A 20,638-nucleotide genomic window follows, 5' to 3' on the forward strand; every position below is an offset into this window, starting at 1 on the left:
GTAAAGGCACATGTTCTAGCAGCACAGATAGAGTATCCCGTATGAAATCATGATAACGTGCTCCATTGAGCGTAGGTGGAAGAACATGGAGCCCAATCAAGACATCACCAACAATGCCTGCCCAAACGTTCACAGAAAATCTGTGTTGATGACGTGATTGCACAATTGCGTGCGGATTCTCGTCAGCCCACACATGTTGATTGTGAAAATTTACAAATTGATCACGTTGGAATGGAGTCTCATCCGTAAAGAGAACATTTGCACTGAAATGAGGATTGACACATTGTTGGATGAACCATTCGCAGAAGTGTACCCGTGGAGGCCAATCAGCTGCTGATAGTGCCTGCACACGCTGTACATGGTACGGAAACAACTGGTTCTCCCGTAGCACTCTCCATACAGTGACGTGGTCAACGTTACCTTGTACAGCAGCAACTTCTCTGACGCTGACATTAGGATTATCGTCAACTGCACGAAGAATTGCCTCGTCCATTGCAGGTGTCCTCGTCGTTCTAGGTCTTCCCCAGTCGCGAGTCATAGGCTGGAATGTTCCGTGCTCCCTAAGACGCCGATCAATTGCTCCGAACGTCTTCCTGTCGGGACACCTTCGTTCTGGAAATCTGTCTCGATACAAACGTACCGCGCCACGGCTATTGCCCCGTGCTAATCCATACATCAAATGGGCATCTGCCAATTCCGCATTTGTAAACATTGCACTGACTGCAAAACCACGTTCGTCATGAACACTAACTTGTTGATGCTACGTACTGATGTGCTTCATGCTAGTACTGTAGAGCAATGAGTCGCATGTCAACACAAGCACCGAAGTCAACATTACCTTCCTTCAATTGGGCCAACTGGTGGTGAATCGAGGAAGTACAGTACATACTGACGAAACTAAAATGAGCTCTAACATGGAAATTAAGCGTTTCCGGACACATGTCCACATAACATCTTTTCTTTATTTGTGTGTGAGGAATGTTACCTGAAAGTTTGGCCGTACCTTTTTGTAACACCCTGTATACGCTGCCTCAGTGCCTACAAACGGAAACCTTTTGATCGTTCCATATACAGTACATACTCCAATGTCATTCTTCGCGGGTGTGCGGAAGCCATCGGTCAAATACGTCATTTTTCATTGTGAGTGCACCTTAGTTGGTTCCGAACTGTATCTAAAGACTAACAAGCAGCTCTGTCTCGAAGAGTCTTCTGTTGGTCTTGTATCAATCAGTCAGCCGGTAGTTACCTGATGACTACAACCATCAGTGACTATACAGCTCATAGTCTTCATGTAACTCCAAACTGTAGGATTTTCAACCTACAGCGCTGAAGATCTCGTAGTCATGATCAATGCCACGAAATTTCAAATGTTCTTTCAGCCAAGCGCAAGAGAAGGCGAGCTGCGCTGCTCGTTTGGTTACAACTCTGCTGAGCTATTTTGCATATCGGACGTCGTCGTCTGTCGTCATATTGAGGGTGAGGCGAGGCCTCCTCAGGAAACAATACAACACTGTTCCGCTCCGGTGGTGTTCACAAAGCGTGAACACGTTGCTGCACCGACCGACGCGAGCAGTGAGACAGAAATCGTTCCACCGAGGCCCAACTGCAATGCACCAAACGAGTCAGCTATTGCGTCTCCACTTTGTAATCGTTTTGTATGAAGCTGGATTCGTCTCCACCTGTCTCATTACTATATTTCTTTGTGATCGATGAAAAGTACTTTTAAAATGTCGCCAGCATATACGTGCTGGTGTGACGAAACAAAAACAGTGATCGTACGTCCTGAGAAATAGCATGATGCTTATTAAATGTCATATGAAGCTTTTATTTAAATGCTAAAACTTGGTAATTACTTGACGGCTACAGATGTATTATTCGAAAAATGAAACCAGACAAAAACTTAGTCGCTCCAAGAAGACATCTCGCTAATACAATGTAATAATAATTCTAGCTGTCATAACGTCCTCAGTTGGGCGATGAAGGGAGTGCACAAATTTCTTGAGATATGCCGTATCCCGATGAAGCCACTCTGATATACCCCGCAGACATATCAAATCGCAGGATGTTGACTGCTAAGTTTTAGACGCTGTTCCAAATACTACTACCCGTTTTCTGCTAGATTAATATTTGCTGACCTAGCGTGTCATTCGAGGTGCGTCAGAACACCAGGAACATATGCGTGCTCCCCTGTGAAAACGGCGGTACTCATCTTGTTGGACGAGACTGCCTGCAGAATAAGTGGCAACACCTCATCACCTCGAAATTCTGAAATAAATATCCTGACTAATGTTCAGGGCATGTTTAATAAGCTGGCCCAAACCAAGGAGCTACGCAGAACATCCCCAGAAATCTGTCCAGAACTACACTGCAGGTTAAACGGCTCATTAGTCCGTCGCTGTAATAGATGCCTCGCGTCACTTGAGAAGAGGTAAAACCGCGAGTCGTGACATTCATTCAATCAGCTACTGTCCATTTTCTGTGTTGGTTTGTCGGTTGGTTTGGGAGAGGGGACCAAATAGCGAGGTCATCGGTTCCAACTGGTTAGGGAAGGATGGGGAAGGGAGTCCGCCGTGCCGTTTCAAGGGAACCATCCCGGCATTTGTCTGAAGCGATTTTGGGAAATCACGGGAAACCTACATCAGGATGGCGGGACGCGGGTTTGAACCGTCGTCCTTCCGAATGCGGGTCCAGTGTGCTAACCACTGCGCCACCTCGCTCGGTGTTTTCTGTGTTGTCTTATCCTTTTAAGACGTGCTCCTTCATTTGCCGCTTTGAGCAAAGGCCCTTTTTTGTGAGGCACCGGACTCCTAATGCACATTGTACGCAGTTCTCTTAGTAAGGTACGCTCGAAAATTCGTTAAGATCAGCCTGCATTCACTGACAGCATTAAATAGGTGTCGGGTTTCACACCGATTGTCACTGACAAGGCGTTTCACTCGACTCTGGTTCCTGCTGGTCAGGACCTTTTTACCACCGTTGTCTTTATGCCGTGTCACGTGGCTTCGAGTGGTACACACTATTCGTTGTAGACACGATGGACTGTCCGCCAACAAATCGAGCAGTTTGATTCCCGGCGAGGCCATGGCTACGTCCGAAAACGACAGCTCCTTTCTGTCATTCACCTTCACGGCGACCCTTCTTAAAGCGCCGGTTTCATATAACTGAACAGCACTTACGTGAGCACCAACTGCAAGTTCTAACCACCTACGCTGCTCTTTCAGAGGGCTGACGAAACTTATGTCCGTTGAGCTTAAGAAAGGAGACATAAACCCCTTTTCAACTACGGGGTCACAAGCCTACTAAAGCCTTGCTATGAAATATGAGTCAAAATACTGAATAAGAACCTTATACCAATTATGGCGATACTGAGAGCAGACCCTCTTGGCAGTGGCTAATTAACGAAGAGGATAGAGACGAAGAGTTCCACAATTTATTTTTAGAAAACAGTAAAATTTTCACTGATTCTTCCGAAATACAATAACCTCTGTAGAATTTACCAAATAGCTTCACCATTACCAGCTGTTTATTACATTAACAATACATCATCTTATTATTACAAAGTTAGCAAAATTAATTTTGAAAGGCAAGGAACTCTGCTGAAATTTACCCTGTTGCTTTGTCAAATGAGGATTATTATTATTTTCTTTGAAAAAAGTAACCAAGGTAAGTTAGTTACGTACTAGCAATATACTCGGGATATTACTTATGGCAACCAGTGCCTTTAAATCACCTTTTAATTAAAATTCAGGCCCCATGAAAGGAATAAAAAATCACAATAGTTAGAGTCCAGTACATGAAAGAGTCAACCGCTCAGCGATAAGTCCGTAATACCTCCCTCTGACTGAAATTATTCCGAATTCGCTTCGGAAGCTTTGCAGGTTCGAGCTATTACTTTCGGTTATCCATACCAACAAGGGGTCGGGTCCACGGCTATGCCAGTTATACAAATGAGCAAGATTGCTTTCTTACTTAATTGCACAACGTTTCCTGAAACATAAGTATTTTAGGAATAATTCGAATGATTGGTTTGCACACACCCATAGTACAGTTTCGTGGCCAGTACTCTCAAACAAGGTATCATACCCCAATAACAGCTCTCCACTGCGAGAACAGAGCCAGAAAGAGAGTCATTAAACAATCACATGTAAGTAGTTATTATTCTAGCCTAACAAGGTGGCATCCATATAGGATGAATCCACAGCTTGCACTGCCCTACAAATAACTCATAAAATGCCACCAATGCTTAACGTACAGAACATACACTATGTGATCAAAAGCATCCGGCCACCCCAAAAACACATGTTTTTCATATTAGGTGCACTGTGCTGCCACCTACTGCCAGGTACGAATATCAGCAACCTCAGTAGTCATTAGACATCGTGAGAGAGCAATATTGGGCGCTCCGCGGAACTCACGGACTTCGAACGTGGTCAGGTGATTGGGTGTCACTTGTGTCACATGTCTATCCGCGAGACTTCCACACTCCTAAACATCCCACTGTGGATATCTTAACAGATATCCTGCCATCCTCTTCCTTCTTCTTGTCACTGTTTTCTACACATCCCTTTCCTCGCCGATTGTGCGGAGAACCATCTCATTCCTTAACTTACCAATCCACCTAATTTTCAACATTATTCCGTACAACATCTCAAATGCTTCTTTTCTGTTCTCTTCCAGTTTTCTCACAGTCCACGTTTCGTTGCCATACAATGCTGTGCTCCAAACGTACAGCCCGCATCTCGTGGTCGTGCGGTAGCGTTCTCGCTTCCCACGCCCGGGTTCCCGGGTCCAATCCCCTGCGGGGTCAGGGATTTTCTCTGCCTCGTGATGGCTGGGTGTTGTGTGATGTCCTTAGGTTAGTTAGGTTTAAGTAGTTCTAAGTTCTAGGGGACTGATGACCATAGCTGTTAAGTCCCATAGTGCTCAGAGCCATTTGAACCAAACGTACATTCTCAGAAATTGCTTCCTCAAATTAAGACCTATACTTTGCTTGGCCAGGAATGCCCTTTTTTCCAGTGCTAGTTTGCTTTTTATGTCCTCCTGGCGCCATCCGTCATGGGTTATTTTGCTTCCTAAGCATCATTATTCCTTATCTTTCTCTGCTTCCTGATCATCAATTATGGTGTTAAGTTTCTCGCTGTTCTCATTTCTGCTACTTCTCATTCCTTTCGCCTTTCTCCGATTTACTCTCACGTCAATCCATATTCTGTACTCATTAGTTTGTCCATTTCATTCAACAGGTCCTGTATTTCTTCTACATTCCCCTGAGGATAGCAATGTTGCCGGCGAATTTTAACATTAATATCCATTCACATTGAATTTTAATTCAACTCTTGAACCTATCTTTCACATCTGTCATTGTTCTTCGCCTTACAGCTTGAACAGTAGAGACGAAAGACTACATTCCTGTCTTACATCCATTTGAATCCTTGCACTTCGTTCTTGGTCTTCCACTTTTATTGTCCTCTCTTGGTTTTCGTATATATTGTGCATTAACCGTGTTTCCCGACAACTTACCCCTATTTTTCTCAGGATTTCGAACATCTTGCACCATTTAACAGTATCGAACGCCTTTCCCAAATCGACAAATCCTACGAACATATCTTGATTTTTCTTCACTCTTGCTTCCATTGTCAACCGCAACGTCAGAATTGCCTATCTCTTGCCTTTATCTTTCCTGAAGCCAAACTGATCGTCATTTAAAAGATCCTCAATTTCCTTTTGCATGCTTTTGTATATTATTCTTGTCAGCAACTTGGATTCATGAGCTTTTAAGCAGATTGTGCGATAATTCTCGCACTTGTCGGCTCTTGCATTCTTGAGAATTGTGTGGCTGTTGTTATTCCGAAAGTCTGTTGGTATATGGCTAGTCTCATAATCCTACACACCAACGTAATTAATCGTTTTGTTGCTTCTACCCCCAATGATTTTACAAATTCCGATGGAATGTTATCAATCCCTATTGCCTTATTTGATTTTAAGTCTTCCGAAGCTCTTCTGAATTCTGGTTCTAATACTGTATTCCTTATCACTTCCCTATCAACTTTGGTTTCTTCTTATGTCACATCATCAGATAACTCCTCCCCCTCATAGAGGCCTTTAATGTACTCATTACACCTATCCGCTCTCTCCTTTGCATTTAGCAGTGGAATTCCCATCGCACTCTTAACATTACCGCCCTTGCTTTTAATTTCACCGAAGGTTGTTTTGACTTTTCTATGTGCTGAGTCAGTCTTTGCGACAATCATTTCTTTTTGAATTTCTTCACATTTTTCGTGCAGCCATTTCGACTTAGCTTCCCTGCAATTCCTATTTACTTCATTTCTCAGCGACTAGTGTTTCTGTATTACTGAATTTCCCTGGAAGTTTTTGTACTTCCTTCTTTCGTCGATCAACTGAAGTATTTCTTCTGTTACCCATGGTTTCTTCGCGGTTACCTTCCTTGTACCTCCGTTTTTATTTCCAAATTCTGTGATTGAATTTTTTAGGTTTGTCCATTCCTCTTCAACTGAACTGCCTACTGAGCTATTCACTCTCGCATTATCGAAGTACCAGAGAGCTTCAGGCGTATCTCTTTATTTCTTAATATTTCCGTATCTCATTTCTTTTGACCTTGATTATTGCTAACTACTCTCTTAAGCTTCTACCTACTCTTCAGCATTACCAGACTGTGATCTGGAACACTATGTGATCAAAAGTATCCGGACACCTGGCTGAAAATGACTTACAAGTTCGTGGCGCCCTCCATTGGTAATGTTGCAAAACGGTGTTGGCCCACCCTTAGCCTTGATGACAGCTTCCACTCTCGCAGGCATACGTCCAATCAGGTGCTCGAAGGTTCCTTGCGGAATGGCAAACCATTCTTCAAGGAGTGCAGCACTGAGGAGAGGTATCGATGACGTTCGGTGAGGCCTGACACAAAGTCGGCGTTTCAAAACATCCCAAAGGTGTTCTATAGGATTCAAGTCAGGACTGTACAGGCCAGTCCATTACAGGGATGTTATTGTCGTGTAACCACTCTGCCACAGGCTGTGCATTATGAACAGGTTCCCGACCGTATTGAAAGATGCAATCGCCATCCCCGAATTGCTCTTCAACATTGGGAAACAAGAAGGTGCTTAAAACATCAATGTACACTACTGGCCATTAAAATTGCTACACCAAGAAGAAATGCAGATGATAAACGGGTATTCATTGGACAAATATATTATACTAGAACTGACATGTGATTAAATTTTCACCAATTTGGGTGCATAGATCCTGAGAAATCAGTACCCACAACAACCACCTCTGGCCATAATAACAGCCTTCATACGCCTGGGCATTGAGTCAACCAGATCTTGCATGGCGTGTAGAGGTACAGCTGCCCATGCAGCTTCAACACGACACCACTGTTCATCAAGAGTAGTGACTGACGTATTGTGACGAGCCAGTTGCTCAGCCGCCATTGATCAGACGTCTTCAATTGGTGAGAGATCTGGAGAATGTGCTGGCCAGGACAGCAGTCGAACATTTTCTGTATGCAGAAAGGCCCGTACAGGACCTGCAACTTGCGGTCGTGCATAATCCCGCTGAAATGTAGGGTTTCGCAGGGATCGAATGAAGGGTAGAGCCACGGGTCGTAACACATCTGAAATGTAACTTCCACTGTTCAAAGTGCAGTCAATGCGAACAAGAGGTGACCGAGATGTGTAACCAATGGCACAACATACTGTACCATCACACCGGGTGATACACCAGTATGGCGATGACGAATACACGCTTCCAATGTGCGTTCACCGCGATGTCGCCAAACACAGATGTGACCATCATGATGCTGTAAACAGAACCTGGATTCATCCGAAAAAAATGACGTTTTGCCATTCGTGCACCCAGGTTCGTCGTTGAGTAAACCGTCGCAGGCGCTCCTGTCTGTGATGCAGCGTCAAGGATAATCTCAGCCATGGTCTCCGAGCTGATATTCCATGCTGCTGCAAACGGCGTCGAACTGTTTGTGCAGATGGTTGCAAATGGTCTTGCAAACGTCCCCATCTGTTGACTCAGGCATCGAGACTTGGCTGCACAATCCATTGCAGCCATACGGATAAGATGCCTGTCATCTCGACTGCTAGTGATACAAGGCCATTGGTATCCAGCACGGCGTTCCGTATAACCCTCTTGAATCCACCGATTCCATATTCTGTTAACAGTCATTGGATCTCGACCAACGCGAGCAACAATGTTACGATACGTTGAACGGCAATCGCGATAGGCTACAATCCGACCTTCATCAAAGTCGGAAACGTGATGGTACGCATTTCTCCTCCTTACATGAGGCATCTCAACAACGTTTCACCAGGCAACGCCAGTCAACTGCTGTTTATGTATGAGAAATCTGTTGGAAACTTTCCTCATGTCAGCACGTTATAGGTGTCGCCACCAGCGCCAACCTTGTGTGAATGCTCTAAAAAGCTAATCATTTCCATATCACAGCATCTTCTTCCTGTCAGTTAAATTCCGCGTCTGTAGCACGTCATCTTCATGATATAGCAATTTTAATGGCCAGTAACGTAGGTCTGTGCTGTGACAGTGCCACGCAAAACAAAAAGGGGTGCAAGCCCCTCCATGAAAAACATGACCACACCATAACACCACCAGCTCCGAATTTTACTGTTGGCACTACACACACTGGCAGATGACGTTCACCGGGCATTCACTACACCCATACCCTGCCATCGGATCGCCACATTGTGTCCCATGATTCGTCACTCCACACATCGTTTTTCCACTGTTCAATCGTCCAATGTTTACGCTCCTGACACAAAGCGAAGTGTCGTTTGGCACTGACCGACGTGATGTCTGGCTTATGAGCAGTCATCCAACTGTCATAGTACTTGCAGTGGAATTCCTGTGTGATGGTCTGGATAGATATCTATTACACATTACGACCCTCGTCAACTGTCGGCAGTCTCTGTCAGTTAGCAGAGAAGGTCGGCCTATACGCTTTTGTGCTGTACCTGTCCCTTCACGTTTCCACTTCACTATCACATCGGGAACAGTGGATATTCGGGAAGTACCGCGAAAATGGTATAATATTATGGCAAACCGTGCGAAAATACATGTGTTCTTGTAATCCCAGAGTCTGGAGATGGGTGTAGAAAAGCAAGCAAGGAAGCAGGTTCAGACCAGAAATAGTAATGCATTTGTGCCAAGGGGAAACGAGTCTGAATTTGTAGAACACCTGTCGCGGTGGATGACCGCCGACCTGGCAGGGAAATATCTAGTGTTGCAAGGAGTGTATACAGTGCTGTCTGCATTCGCGGCGTATGTATGAATGATGTAAAAGGGCTGATTTTGTATGGCGCAGGATACGAATTGCATGTTTACTACATCAACACAGTATGCGGTGGTATATTGCTGGGTTGGAGATCAGTTTCATGATCTAATATTCCATCTCCTGTCCTCAGTACGAGAGCAGTGTAATTGAGTAAGAGTGTTTCGGTATTTGACGATATGTAGGGGCACTTTGCAAGGTTTCATTGTCAGTACAATATGGCGAGCTGATTAAAATAGTTCTTCTGAAGAAAGAATAAGAAAAGGCGGATGGTGCTTCAACACCTCCAGCATCAGTAATTTGGTTGGTAAATTCTATAAGAGCGAATCATAATGTGCAATTCATTCACAAGACATCCTTTGTGTTGGGATATAGGAGTCTCTACATAGCGATTGGATGACACAGGTTAGTGAAGGTAACTCAAGTGCCTTTTCTTTCCTGTCATTTTCTTAGGTTAGTAGAGGTACCCCAAGTGTTCATTCTTTCCCACAAAAATCAAATTTCCCTGCAATCCCTAGGAAGAGGTGGCAGTCAGATGACTTAGGTTAGTGGAAGTAGCCCAAGTGACCTATCTTCCCGCCATTTTCTTAGGTTAGTAGAGGTGTGTTGCATTGTCCTGGTGGAATTTGAACTTCCTGCCATTTTCTGGGGGAGGGGAGGGACGCCTGGTTATTGGAGGTAGCCCAATTGACCTATCTTCCCGCCAAAATCTGCCATTTTGAATGGCGTCATGGCCGCCGTATTGAATGACATCATGCACTTTTGCCAAGCCTACAGACCGCCATCTTGGATGATGTCATCGCCGCCATCTTAGATACATGTGGCAACAATGGAGAGTGGAGTGAAGTCCGCCTTACCCTTCTAATTTATCAACTCTGCTGTTTAGTTCGCCAAATCTGCTGTTCAGTTTAGCAAGAAATTCGATCTAACAAGGTTCAAATTGGCGAGTACACTGTATCAGCAAACGGAGCTTGGTTAGCAATGAAAAGTAATCAACCTCCGTCGCACAGCACACCAAAATATCATATGTGCAAGGCCTATATTACGATACGGAAACAAATACCGGCAGTAGTGCTCATAGTGGCCCGATACTGGCAGTGATTCGAGTACGGGAAAATACGGCTCGAGAATCCGTATTCTTGTGTTACGAAGTACGAGTACTAGATGATAATATTTTTCATTTACAATTAATGTGTGAGTGTGGTGGTATGGCCGTTATGAAGTGAAAAAGTGTATATTGTCCTCTTTGAACTGCATTGTAAATATGTTGGTCATACCGTATTCTGCGTAATATTTACTCGCGTCCTTAGTATTGAGTGGAGGTAAATAATTTGGTATTCGTTTTTGCTTCATATAAAGGAGAGGTTAGTTCCGTCAGCTTCTATGGATCCATTACTGCTTACTAACATGTATGTGAAATGCTTGATTAAAATGCTGTGGAAATATATTGCTCGTATTCTACATTATTTTGAGATGTTATTCACAAAGGATCTAAAGGGAGAAAATTAACATTACTTGAAATTCAGGTCATTAACAAACACCAATCGAAGACTTCTGACCTGGTCCTTAATGACCAAGAACAGTTTCATTACTCAAACTTATTAAAGTAGCATCCAGTTATTATTCCTCTCGCCGTTAGCTAATGAGCTTGTTATAAGTGTCCCACATTCCATAGATGTCTTCCTTCCCCTCCCTTTATTCGGTCTGTTCATCACATTCACCAGTGAGGTATTACATCATGCTTGTGTTTTGTATTAATATAGTCATAAAATGTCACGTATTCTTTGTACAGCTATGAAAATAAATATTATTGTGACACATTAATATGCTGTATTCAAGTTATTAATATGTCAATGTTCCTCCAAAAGCCGACAGAATATTACGTTATTTTTGTTCACATCTGTTTTCATACGATCGTATTTTAATGGATTTTCATTGACTTCTGCTGAATGTATGAACACATTTGCGTAACTATTGTCGCGTTTTTGGAATTAGCAAAGACGAATGTTCTATTCACTAAATCTACGAAGTATATTCATTTGCATCTGCTGTACATCCATACTCTGTAAACCACTGTGTGAAGTGTATGATACTCAGTTAACAAGAAGCAACACAATTCAAAGCAGAGATACATTACGTACTCATTCCATCCATAGAGTAAATATCTGTGGAGTGAGCATTGCGTTCTGTGCATGTTGTCAACATTAAACCATGATTGTCACGTGATTTCGGGACTTCGCTGTGCGTGTGTGCTTTCTGCAACGTTTCAAGTTTATAATACCAAGAGTTTTTGTTGTGTTTCACCGTTTGTTGATAGTGTAATAGCGATGGTGAATTACTGTTGTTGCTACGGATGCAAAGAAAAATATGTGAAAGGAGGGATAGTAACTTTTCATGGGTACATTCCATATAGCTCTAATTATCGTTTTCATTTTAGTAAGAGACACTGTATACGTTTAAAAATTTCGAGACGCATCATAATTAAGACTTGATTCTGTAGACCTATATTTCTACGATTTTATGACTATATAATAGATATTACGGCTCGTACAAAAGCTTAAAAACAATCGCTTCCTCTCGTAAATTTGCTACTGTAACAGGAAAGGGAAAGGTTCGTTGTTTCAGTAAATACTATCCTCCATGCATTTATCAATAACTTGTCAATTATGTATATGGATTACTCAGTCTACTATTTGTTTAATAAACTGGGAGCAAGTACTTAAAATGCGTTAAATAAATACCTCAAAGTGCCACCAGTAAGAAAAATTGTGCTTTAGGTCGCCAAAACGAGAAAATAAATACGCAGAAATACAAGAAAAAAGGACGAATTAGTAGGGATATAATCGCTAATGTGTGGCAAATTCGGTGTTTTTCGGACACTTGCAAAAGTACTAACGTACTGTCAAGTCGTTTTGCAGGACTATCACTGCAAAAATGTACTTCAGGCTCTGTAATACTATAAAGTGCGGTATCATACCAAAAACTACCAAAAATCGAGTGCATCTGAACTATGACACCTATCGCAAAGAAGCTGAATGTAATATCACTTGCCCTTAAAAGTTACGTAGCTGGTTTATTCCCGGTATCAAATGGATACTGTTAAAATGTCTGCGCAACATATATAAATAATCCACGACACGTACGAAAAGAATCCGTCTGTACTAGTGACGTTCTAAATATACAGGGCGCTATACGGACAAACACACAACCTCCCGAGATCACGTGACCAGGCCGGCAATGTATGTTGACAACACAAAACCTGTTCTGCGCATGTGAATGCTCACTCCAGAGATATTTACTCTATGATTCCATCACAAGACGAATGAAATTGAATACAAATTCTGTCAAAGATTAGATTAGATTAGATTAACACTTGTTCCATAGATCATGAATACGACACCTCACAATGATGTGGAACGTGTCAGGTTGATAAAAGATCTCTGTACAAGATATTACATTTATTTATTTATTTATTTATTGTATTTTTTTTGCATGGAGACACCAACTGGTGTCTTTTGCAAACGTCATAGCATTTTTTTACAAGTTTAGTACAATATATATATATATATATATATATATATATATATATATATATATATATATATATATATATACACAATAACTTATTTTAGTTTAATATTAATATTCACTTAAAGAGTATAAACATTTGTCAATCAAGAAATGTTTCAGTTTCACTTTGAATAAGTTCCCTTTGTGGCACCTTATAGAGCTCGGTAATCTGTTGTACCATATTTGACCACTAATGCATGGACTATGGTCTGTTGTTTTTAATTTTGTTCTTTGTCTGTAGTAGCAGTCTTTATTTCTTGTATTATAGGCATGCATATCAGAGCACTTTGTTTCTTTGTTTTGATGTGTCACAAAAAATATAATTAATTTGTAAAGATACAGTGAGTAGACTGTTAGGTATTTATGATGGACAAAGATTTCCCTGCATGAATCTCTATACCCTAATCCATGGATAATTCTGATTGCTCTTTTCTGTAGGGTTAATATTCTGTTCATATGTATGTCGGCAGCACAACCCCATATCTCTATCCCGTAATTAATCTGTGGAAAAATGGTTCCATAATAAATTGTTTTTAATGTCTGATGTGGAACTACCTTTGATAACTGGCTGATTAGATGTAATGAACTGCTGATTTTATTGCATAAAAATTTGATATGGTTTACCCATCTTAGATTTTCATCTAGGTGAATACCTAGAAATCTGCAGCCTTCTGTGTCCACTACTTCAATTCCACCTATGTTACTGATAGAGGTTTGGTGTGAGTTTGTAAGTTTAAATGGCAATAACTGAGATTTACTGATATTAACTTTCAAACCTTGATCTTGGAAATAAGTAGTTATTTGCTGTAGTCCCTCAGTGGCTACCAACGTTAACTCATCATTTTGTTTACCAAGAAATAACAGTGAGGTATCGTCTGCATAGGTTACCAATTGGGAGTTGAATGGTTGCTCTATATCATTTATGTACACTAGGAAAAGGAAAGGGCCCAAAATTGAGCCCTGGGGTACACCTTGTGTGACTGTCTCATATTTGGACTGAAAATTAATGATCTGATTATTGATTTTGTAAGTCAGCATTGTACACTGCATGCGGTTAAATAAATATGTAGCCAGCAATTGCATGGATGCGGCATTTACATTGTATGACTCAAGTTTACTTAAAAGTAACTCATGGTTTACCGAGTCAAAGGCTTTAGTAAGGTCTAGAAATATGCCAGCTGTTTGCATTCCTTGATCAAGGGCACCATACGTTTTGTGAAGAAATTCCGTAATTGCTGTCATAGTACTATGATCTTTTCGGAATCCGTGTTGTGTCTCTGTTAGGAACTTATTTTTCAAGAAATAGTCACTAAGTTGTGTCAGCAGCACAACTTCAAATACTTTGCTGAAGACAGGTATTAATGATATGGGCCTGAAATTTGAAACCTCTTCCTTGGATCCTTTTTTATGCACTGGTTTAACTCTGCTCCATTTCAATACATTTGGAAATGTATGTTCTCTGATACTGCAGTTTACCAGGTGGGTGATTATTTTAACTAATTCCTTATTACACTTTTTAATCACGATACTACTCAAACCATCCCATCCAGTTGAGAACTTATTCTTTAGGTTATTTATTATCCTGCCTATTTCTTTTTCACTTACTTGTTTGAATTCAAAAGGCGGCTCTTCAAATGGGCAGAGCTTTACCTCACTACTCACAACTGTGTTATTAATTGGACTAACAGCTGCAGATATAAAGTATTTATTGAAAACATTGCAGACTTTATTAGGATCTTTAATTGTGTTTCCTTCATGTCTTATAATTAAAAATTCAGTTTCTGGCTTCGGTGTGGCTTTGCGAAATTGATTTACAATTCTCCATGAGGTCTTGGCTATATTGTCTGATTGAGCTATTTCACTGCTGTATATCTGTTTTCTTAGATTTGAAAGCTCTTTCTTAAAGATTTTCTTGGCTTCGTTGTACACAAAATATTGCATGACACTAATGTTTAAGTTGTTTTTTTTTCATTAATTTATATCTAAAAATTCAGCCAATGAGTAGAAGGAGTTGTCATCTAGAAATTCTTTTAATTTATTTTTAAATGTTAGTTGGCTATCTGTCAGGCTTTTGATGCTGTTTGGTAGGTGACCAAAGACTTTCTGTGCCAAAGTCAGATTTAACCCTGCATAGTGAAAATCATCCTTTCTCCTGGTGTTATAGCTATGCACACTGCTATTACTTTTGAACTGGGTTGGATTATTAACAACAAATATCTTAAGTAAATATATATACTGTGAGGATCCCTAGATCCTTAAATAGATGTCTGCAGGATGACTGTGGGTGGGCTCCAGCAATTATTCTGATTACACGTTTTTGAGCAATGAATACTTTTCTACTCAACGATGAATTACCCCAGAATATGATGCCATACGAAAGCAGTGAATGAAAGTAGGCATAGTAAGCTAATTTACTGAGATTCTTATCACCAAAATTTGCAATAACCCTAATAGCATACGTAGTTGAACTCAGACGTTTCAGCAGACCATCAATGTGTTGCTTCCAGTTTAACCTCTTATGGACACACCTAAAAATTTTGAAAATTCTATCTTAGCTACAGACTTCTGTTCAAATTCTATATTTATTACTGGAGTTGTGGCATTTACTGTATGGAACTGTATATACTGTGTTTTATCAAAATTTAAAGAGAGTCCGTTTGCTGAGAACCACTTAATAATTTTGTGAAAAACATCATTTACAATTACATCACTTAGTTCTTGGTTTTTGGATGTTATTACTATACTTGTATCATCAGCAAAAAGAACTAACTTTGCATCTTCATCAATGTGGAAGTGGTAAGTCATTAATGTATATCAAGAACAGTAAAGGACCTAAGACAAAACCCTGTGGGACCCCATACTGATAGCCCCCCCAGTTTGAGGAATCAGCTGTTGTTTTAACATTACATGAACCACTTATTTGAACTTTCTGCATTCCTCCAGTTAAGTGTGAATGAAACCATTTGTGCACTGCCCCACTCAAACCATAATGATTTAGCTTATCTAAAAGAATTCCATTTTTTACACAATCAAAGGCCTTTGAGAGATCACAAAAAATACCAATGGGTGATGTCTGGTTATTCAGAGCATTTAATATTTGATCAGTGAAAGCGTATATAGCATTTTCTGTTGAAAAGCCTTTCTGAAAACCAAACTGACATTTTGTTAGTACTTTATTTTTACAGATATGGGAGGCTACTCTTGAATACATTACTTTCTCAAAAATTTTTGATAGAGCTGTAAGAAGAGAGATTGGGCAGTAGTTGTTGACATCCGACGTATCCCCTTTTTTATGCAATGGTTTTACAATGGCATATTTCAGTCTATCGGGGAAAACACCCTGTTCCAAAGAGCTATTACATACGTGGCTGAGAATCCTACTTATCTGTGGGGAACAAGCTTTAAGTACCTTGCTGGAAATGCCATCAGTTCCGTAAGAGCTTTTACTTTTCAGTGAGTTTATTATTTTACAGATTTCAGAGAGAGAGGTTGGTTTAATTACAGTTGTTTCAAACTGCATACTGCACAGGTATGGCCTCTTCTATTAGTAGCCTTGCATCTTCTAGTGAAGATCTAGATCCTATTTTCTCCACAACATTTAAAAACTGATTATTGAAAATATTTTCAATTTCTGATTGTTTGTTAGTATATTTGTCATTCAGTTTTACGGCACTAAAGTCTTCCTGTGCTCTTGGTTGCTCTGTTTCCCTTTCTATAATAGTCCAAATCAGAGTTACTGATCTCAGACATGATACACATGCTTCTGTACTTTTTAATAACTTTTCTTAGTACCGCACAATAGTTTTTATAATATTGAACAATTTCGGGGTCAGTACTCCCTCTTGCTGTTAGATACAGTTCTCTTTTACGGTTGCAAGATTTTCTTATTCCTTTAGTTAGCCAAGGTTTTTTATATGTTTTCTTGGAATAATGTTTAACTATTTTCTTGGGTAAACGATTTTCAAATACCCTTAAAAATGTATCGTGAAATAAGTTATATTTCAAGTTTGCATCGGGTTCCTCATACACTTCATCCCAGTCTAGCTGCTGTAGGCTTTCCCTATAGTTTGCAATATTTATATTGTTAATTGAACGCACTGCTTTGAAAGTCTGATTTGATATACTGCATGGAGCTAGGTCATGTACTGTAACTAGCTGTGCACCATGATCTGAAAGACCATTCTCAACAGGATAAGCATTTATGTCCTTAAACTTATCTTGGTATATAAAAAAGTTATCTATCAATGTACTGCTGTTCTTTGTTATCCGAGTAGGAAAATCAATGACGGAGCTCAAATTGAAAGAACTGAGTAATACTACAAGGTCATTCTTCCTGTTACACTCTTTCAGGGAATCAACATTGAAATCCCCACAAATGATAATTTGCTTCCGCCTGTTGACAGGGGAGTTCTTCATTAAATGCAATTAAGTATGGTTAACGGATGCAAACGAAAATAAAATGGAATTAAAGCAATATACTGGTACTCTCAATGCATTTGAATCGGCAGCACACATACACACAGATGCGTCAGCAGCAATAAATAGAGTAAGCCCATAGACCACCTTGCAACGAAACCAGCTTCTGATATAAATGACACAAAAACTAGTGTGGAACCATTTGCCACGCCCAACATAACGAATGAAAGCACGCGAGTAACATTTTTACAATGCAATTCAAAGAGTTCAATATACTCGAGAAGTCGTAATCCATACTCCATAGCACAACGTGCTGAAAGCGGCTTCTGTTATACAAAACGAAACCAAACATGGATGACTTAAAATCACCCATTAAGAAGGCGGGATATTGGGTTGATAAAATTGAAGCATTCCAAGTGGTCTGGCAGCTAACCAAGGCCGTGTTACCGGGCGTCCCTCTGGTTTCACCCTTGTGCTCCGCCGACACCATTGTTGCGCAATGTATTGAGCAAACGCGCGGAAACTCATTTTTATTTCCGTTGGGCAGTGCAGTTGTGGGCTCCCTTGCAGCTTGGGGTCGGTAGCTGCGTATAATGTGGTATTGATAAACGAGGTTCTACTGTACTAGTACAACCTACGCTTTGAGCCTCTTTCAGGCGTCAGTGTGTATAGTGAACTTTGTTTTCTGAAAAGTTGTTGATAGTGTCTGCGATGTACAGAGAACTACTTTATAACTAAATCTAGCACGGTGTACAGGTCGAACACACGAAAGTCAAATGAAGCACACCATCCAGTAAAGGCTACGTGCCGAATTGAAAACAGTAGTACACCTAATGTTATTTGGTCGCAAATAATGAAGGTGGACGGACAATAATATTAACGGTCTGAACTCTGTCGGTTTCAAATGAAGAAGCCCTGCACCAAAGTAAGGATTTACATCAGCAATACAGCAAAAATATCCTCGAATTTGACAACTGATATCTGTGTTACCAGTATGTATGGACCCTACTGCATTAATGACGTTTTTGAATCTTTGTATGTTTGTTGTGACATGCCAGAAGTTTTCATCTCACATTAAGACAAGAGTATTCTAAATCATATTTTTTTCTGCACAGGACTTCAGGCTGAGCTGGAGGCAGCGAATAAGGACTCAGAGAGTGTCCGCCAAAAACTGCGCCAGCTGGAAAGTGAACTCACGACTTACAGACAACAAAATGCAGATCTTCTGGAGCAACTTAACCAGAAAACGACAGGTTTGTTGAAAAAGCTTCTGACACATTTCACTTCCCACAAATTTTAATGTGTGTGTGTGTGTGTGTGTGTGTGTGTGTGTGCGTGTCATATTTATCATTTCATAAGTAGACTGATATATACGCGAGTAGTCTCTGTTCTGTCGAACATGCCCAACATCACATAAGTATTGTAAATGAAATAGAGGAATGGGAAGGAAAGGGAAAGAGGAAGAGTGGGTGGTGAACTAGTGACTTTCAGGCACATAAGGCTCTGTGGAAATGTAATGGCGAAAGTTAAAAATTATTTTTATGTATTGTATTGTGACTGAGCAAACCACCATCAGCTGAAACTGAGATTTATCATCAGAAACAAAAAACCATTAAGGAATAAATGTGCTGGAAAGTAGGAGTAAGTGTAAAAATTCCAAGATCCGTATAAAAGCGTATGAATGATGTACACTTATTGCCCTGACATAATATTCTTGCTACCTACTTCTGATTAGTAAATATTACGTTTACTTTAAGTTCATTGTCCCAACAGATAATGCAATAAGAAAGAATGGGGTAAAATGGAAATGGGCGTTTGGCGTCATCTGCCGCCTTGGGGCAGGTCTTATTACATTCGACACCACATTGGGCGACCTGTGCACCGGATGGGAATGAAATGATGATGAAGACAACACAACACCCAGCCCCTGAGTGGAGAAAATCCCCAATCCAGCTGGGAATCAAACCTGGGCCTGTAGGATGGCAATCCGTCATGCCGACCACTCAGCTATCGGGGTGGACAGAAAGAGTGGGGTGTCAGTAAACAAAATAAGCCAACACTCTTGTTTTAAGTCAACCCAATGACAGTTACTTATAAGGCCAAAACATGCTGAACTGGGCTGCTTCATTAGTTTACCTGTGACACTCCATCTCAATTTGTTGTCCTGTTAAATCCCAAATAATTTTACACAGAGTGTATTATTTAATGTATGACTGCTAATGACTTTTCTGGGACTAGAAGGTCAGGTTTACTTACTTGAAACCACATAATATGACTCTTTGTGAAATTAAGACAAATTGTACAGTATGCTGTGAACTGCTCGTAGGCCTGTTCAAATACCAACTGAGTTGTGTGTCACGAGATTGCGTTTGGATCAGGCTTGATAAGTATGTGTACATCATCAGTTTTTGAACCGTCCTTTGAATTCACTGGAAAAGCATTTATATAGATTTAGAGCAAGGGGGATCCAGTACCAATCCTTGTGGAAACCCATATGTTGTGTTTGCCAATTACAAGATTGCTTTCATGCCAGTGGCTCTGTCTGTCAATGTAACCCTCTGATTTCTGTTATGAAAGTAAGAGTCAATACATGTGAGAGAGTTGGACTTGACGGCCAAAATAGAGATGATATAAAATGCAGACTGACAGCAGCAAGAAAAGAGTTTCTGAAAAAGAGGTATTTCTAACATTGTATATAAATGTAAGTGTTAGGAGATCTGTTCTCAGGATATTTGTGTGGAGCTTTTGCTGTGTGTGGAAGTGGAAAGTGTACAACAAACAGTTCAGACAAGAAAAGAATATAAATTTTCTAACTGAGGTGCTATGGAAAAATGCTGAAGAAAAGGTTTGTAGATCAAGTAACTGACGAAGAGGCACTGAATTGTATTGGAGGAAAAAGACATTTTTGGTGAAACTGAGTAAAGGAAGGATAAAACAATGGAAAGTCTGGGATGGAATAACAACAGTGTTAAAGGCATAGATCGCTACTCACTACAAAGAGGCTGTTTGCAGACAGACATAATGAAAAGACTGCTAATCTGTTAGCTTTTGGAGAGAAAAGTCCTTCTTCAGAAGTAAAAAGCAAACTCACCCTTACACAAGCAAGACTTACACACAAAGAGCTATTGTCTGTGGCTTTTCTGACCTGACTGCAGGCTTTGTCTGTGCCTGATGACGGCAGCAATCTATGGTGGGTGGTTGGAGTAAGAAGGGGAAGCAAGTGGAGATGGGGAGGGTATCAGGGTAGGGGTAAGGGAAGACGTTGTGCTGTATTGTAGTTGTGAAGTTCAGGGATTACCTGGCAGAGGATCTCTGCCAGATGTCAGATACGTTCATGTA

At 40.7% G+C, this 20,638-nt stretch overlaps 1 protein-coding gene across 8 annotated transcripts in view; it reads left to right on the forward strand.

Annotated features, from left to right (window-relative positions):
* The window catches only part of LOC126259460 (golgin subfamily A member 6-like protein 22), a 426,680-nt gene that overhangs the window by 253,780 nt on the left and 152,262 nt on the right, over nucleotides 1–20,638 (forward strand). For all 8 annotated transcript variants that reach the window (XM_049956315.1, XM_049956307.1, XM_049956321.1 and 5 more), the window contains exon 3: nucleotides 18,415–18,552. In XM_049956315.1, coding sequence (XP_049812272.1) covers nucleotides 18,415–18,552 — 138 coding nt within the window. The remainder of the gene's footprint in view (nucleotides 1–18,414; nucleotides 18,553–20,638) is intronic.

The sequence above is a fragment of the Schistocerca nitens genome, chromosome 1 (genome assembly GCF_023898315.1).
Source record: "Schistocerca nitens isolate TAMUIC-IGC-003100 chromosome 1, iqSchNite1.1, whole genome shotgun sequence".
Taxonomy (NCBI): Eukaryota; Metazoa; Arthropoda; class Insecta; order Orthoptera; family Acrididae; genus Schistocerca; species Schistocerca nitens.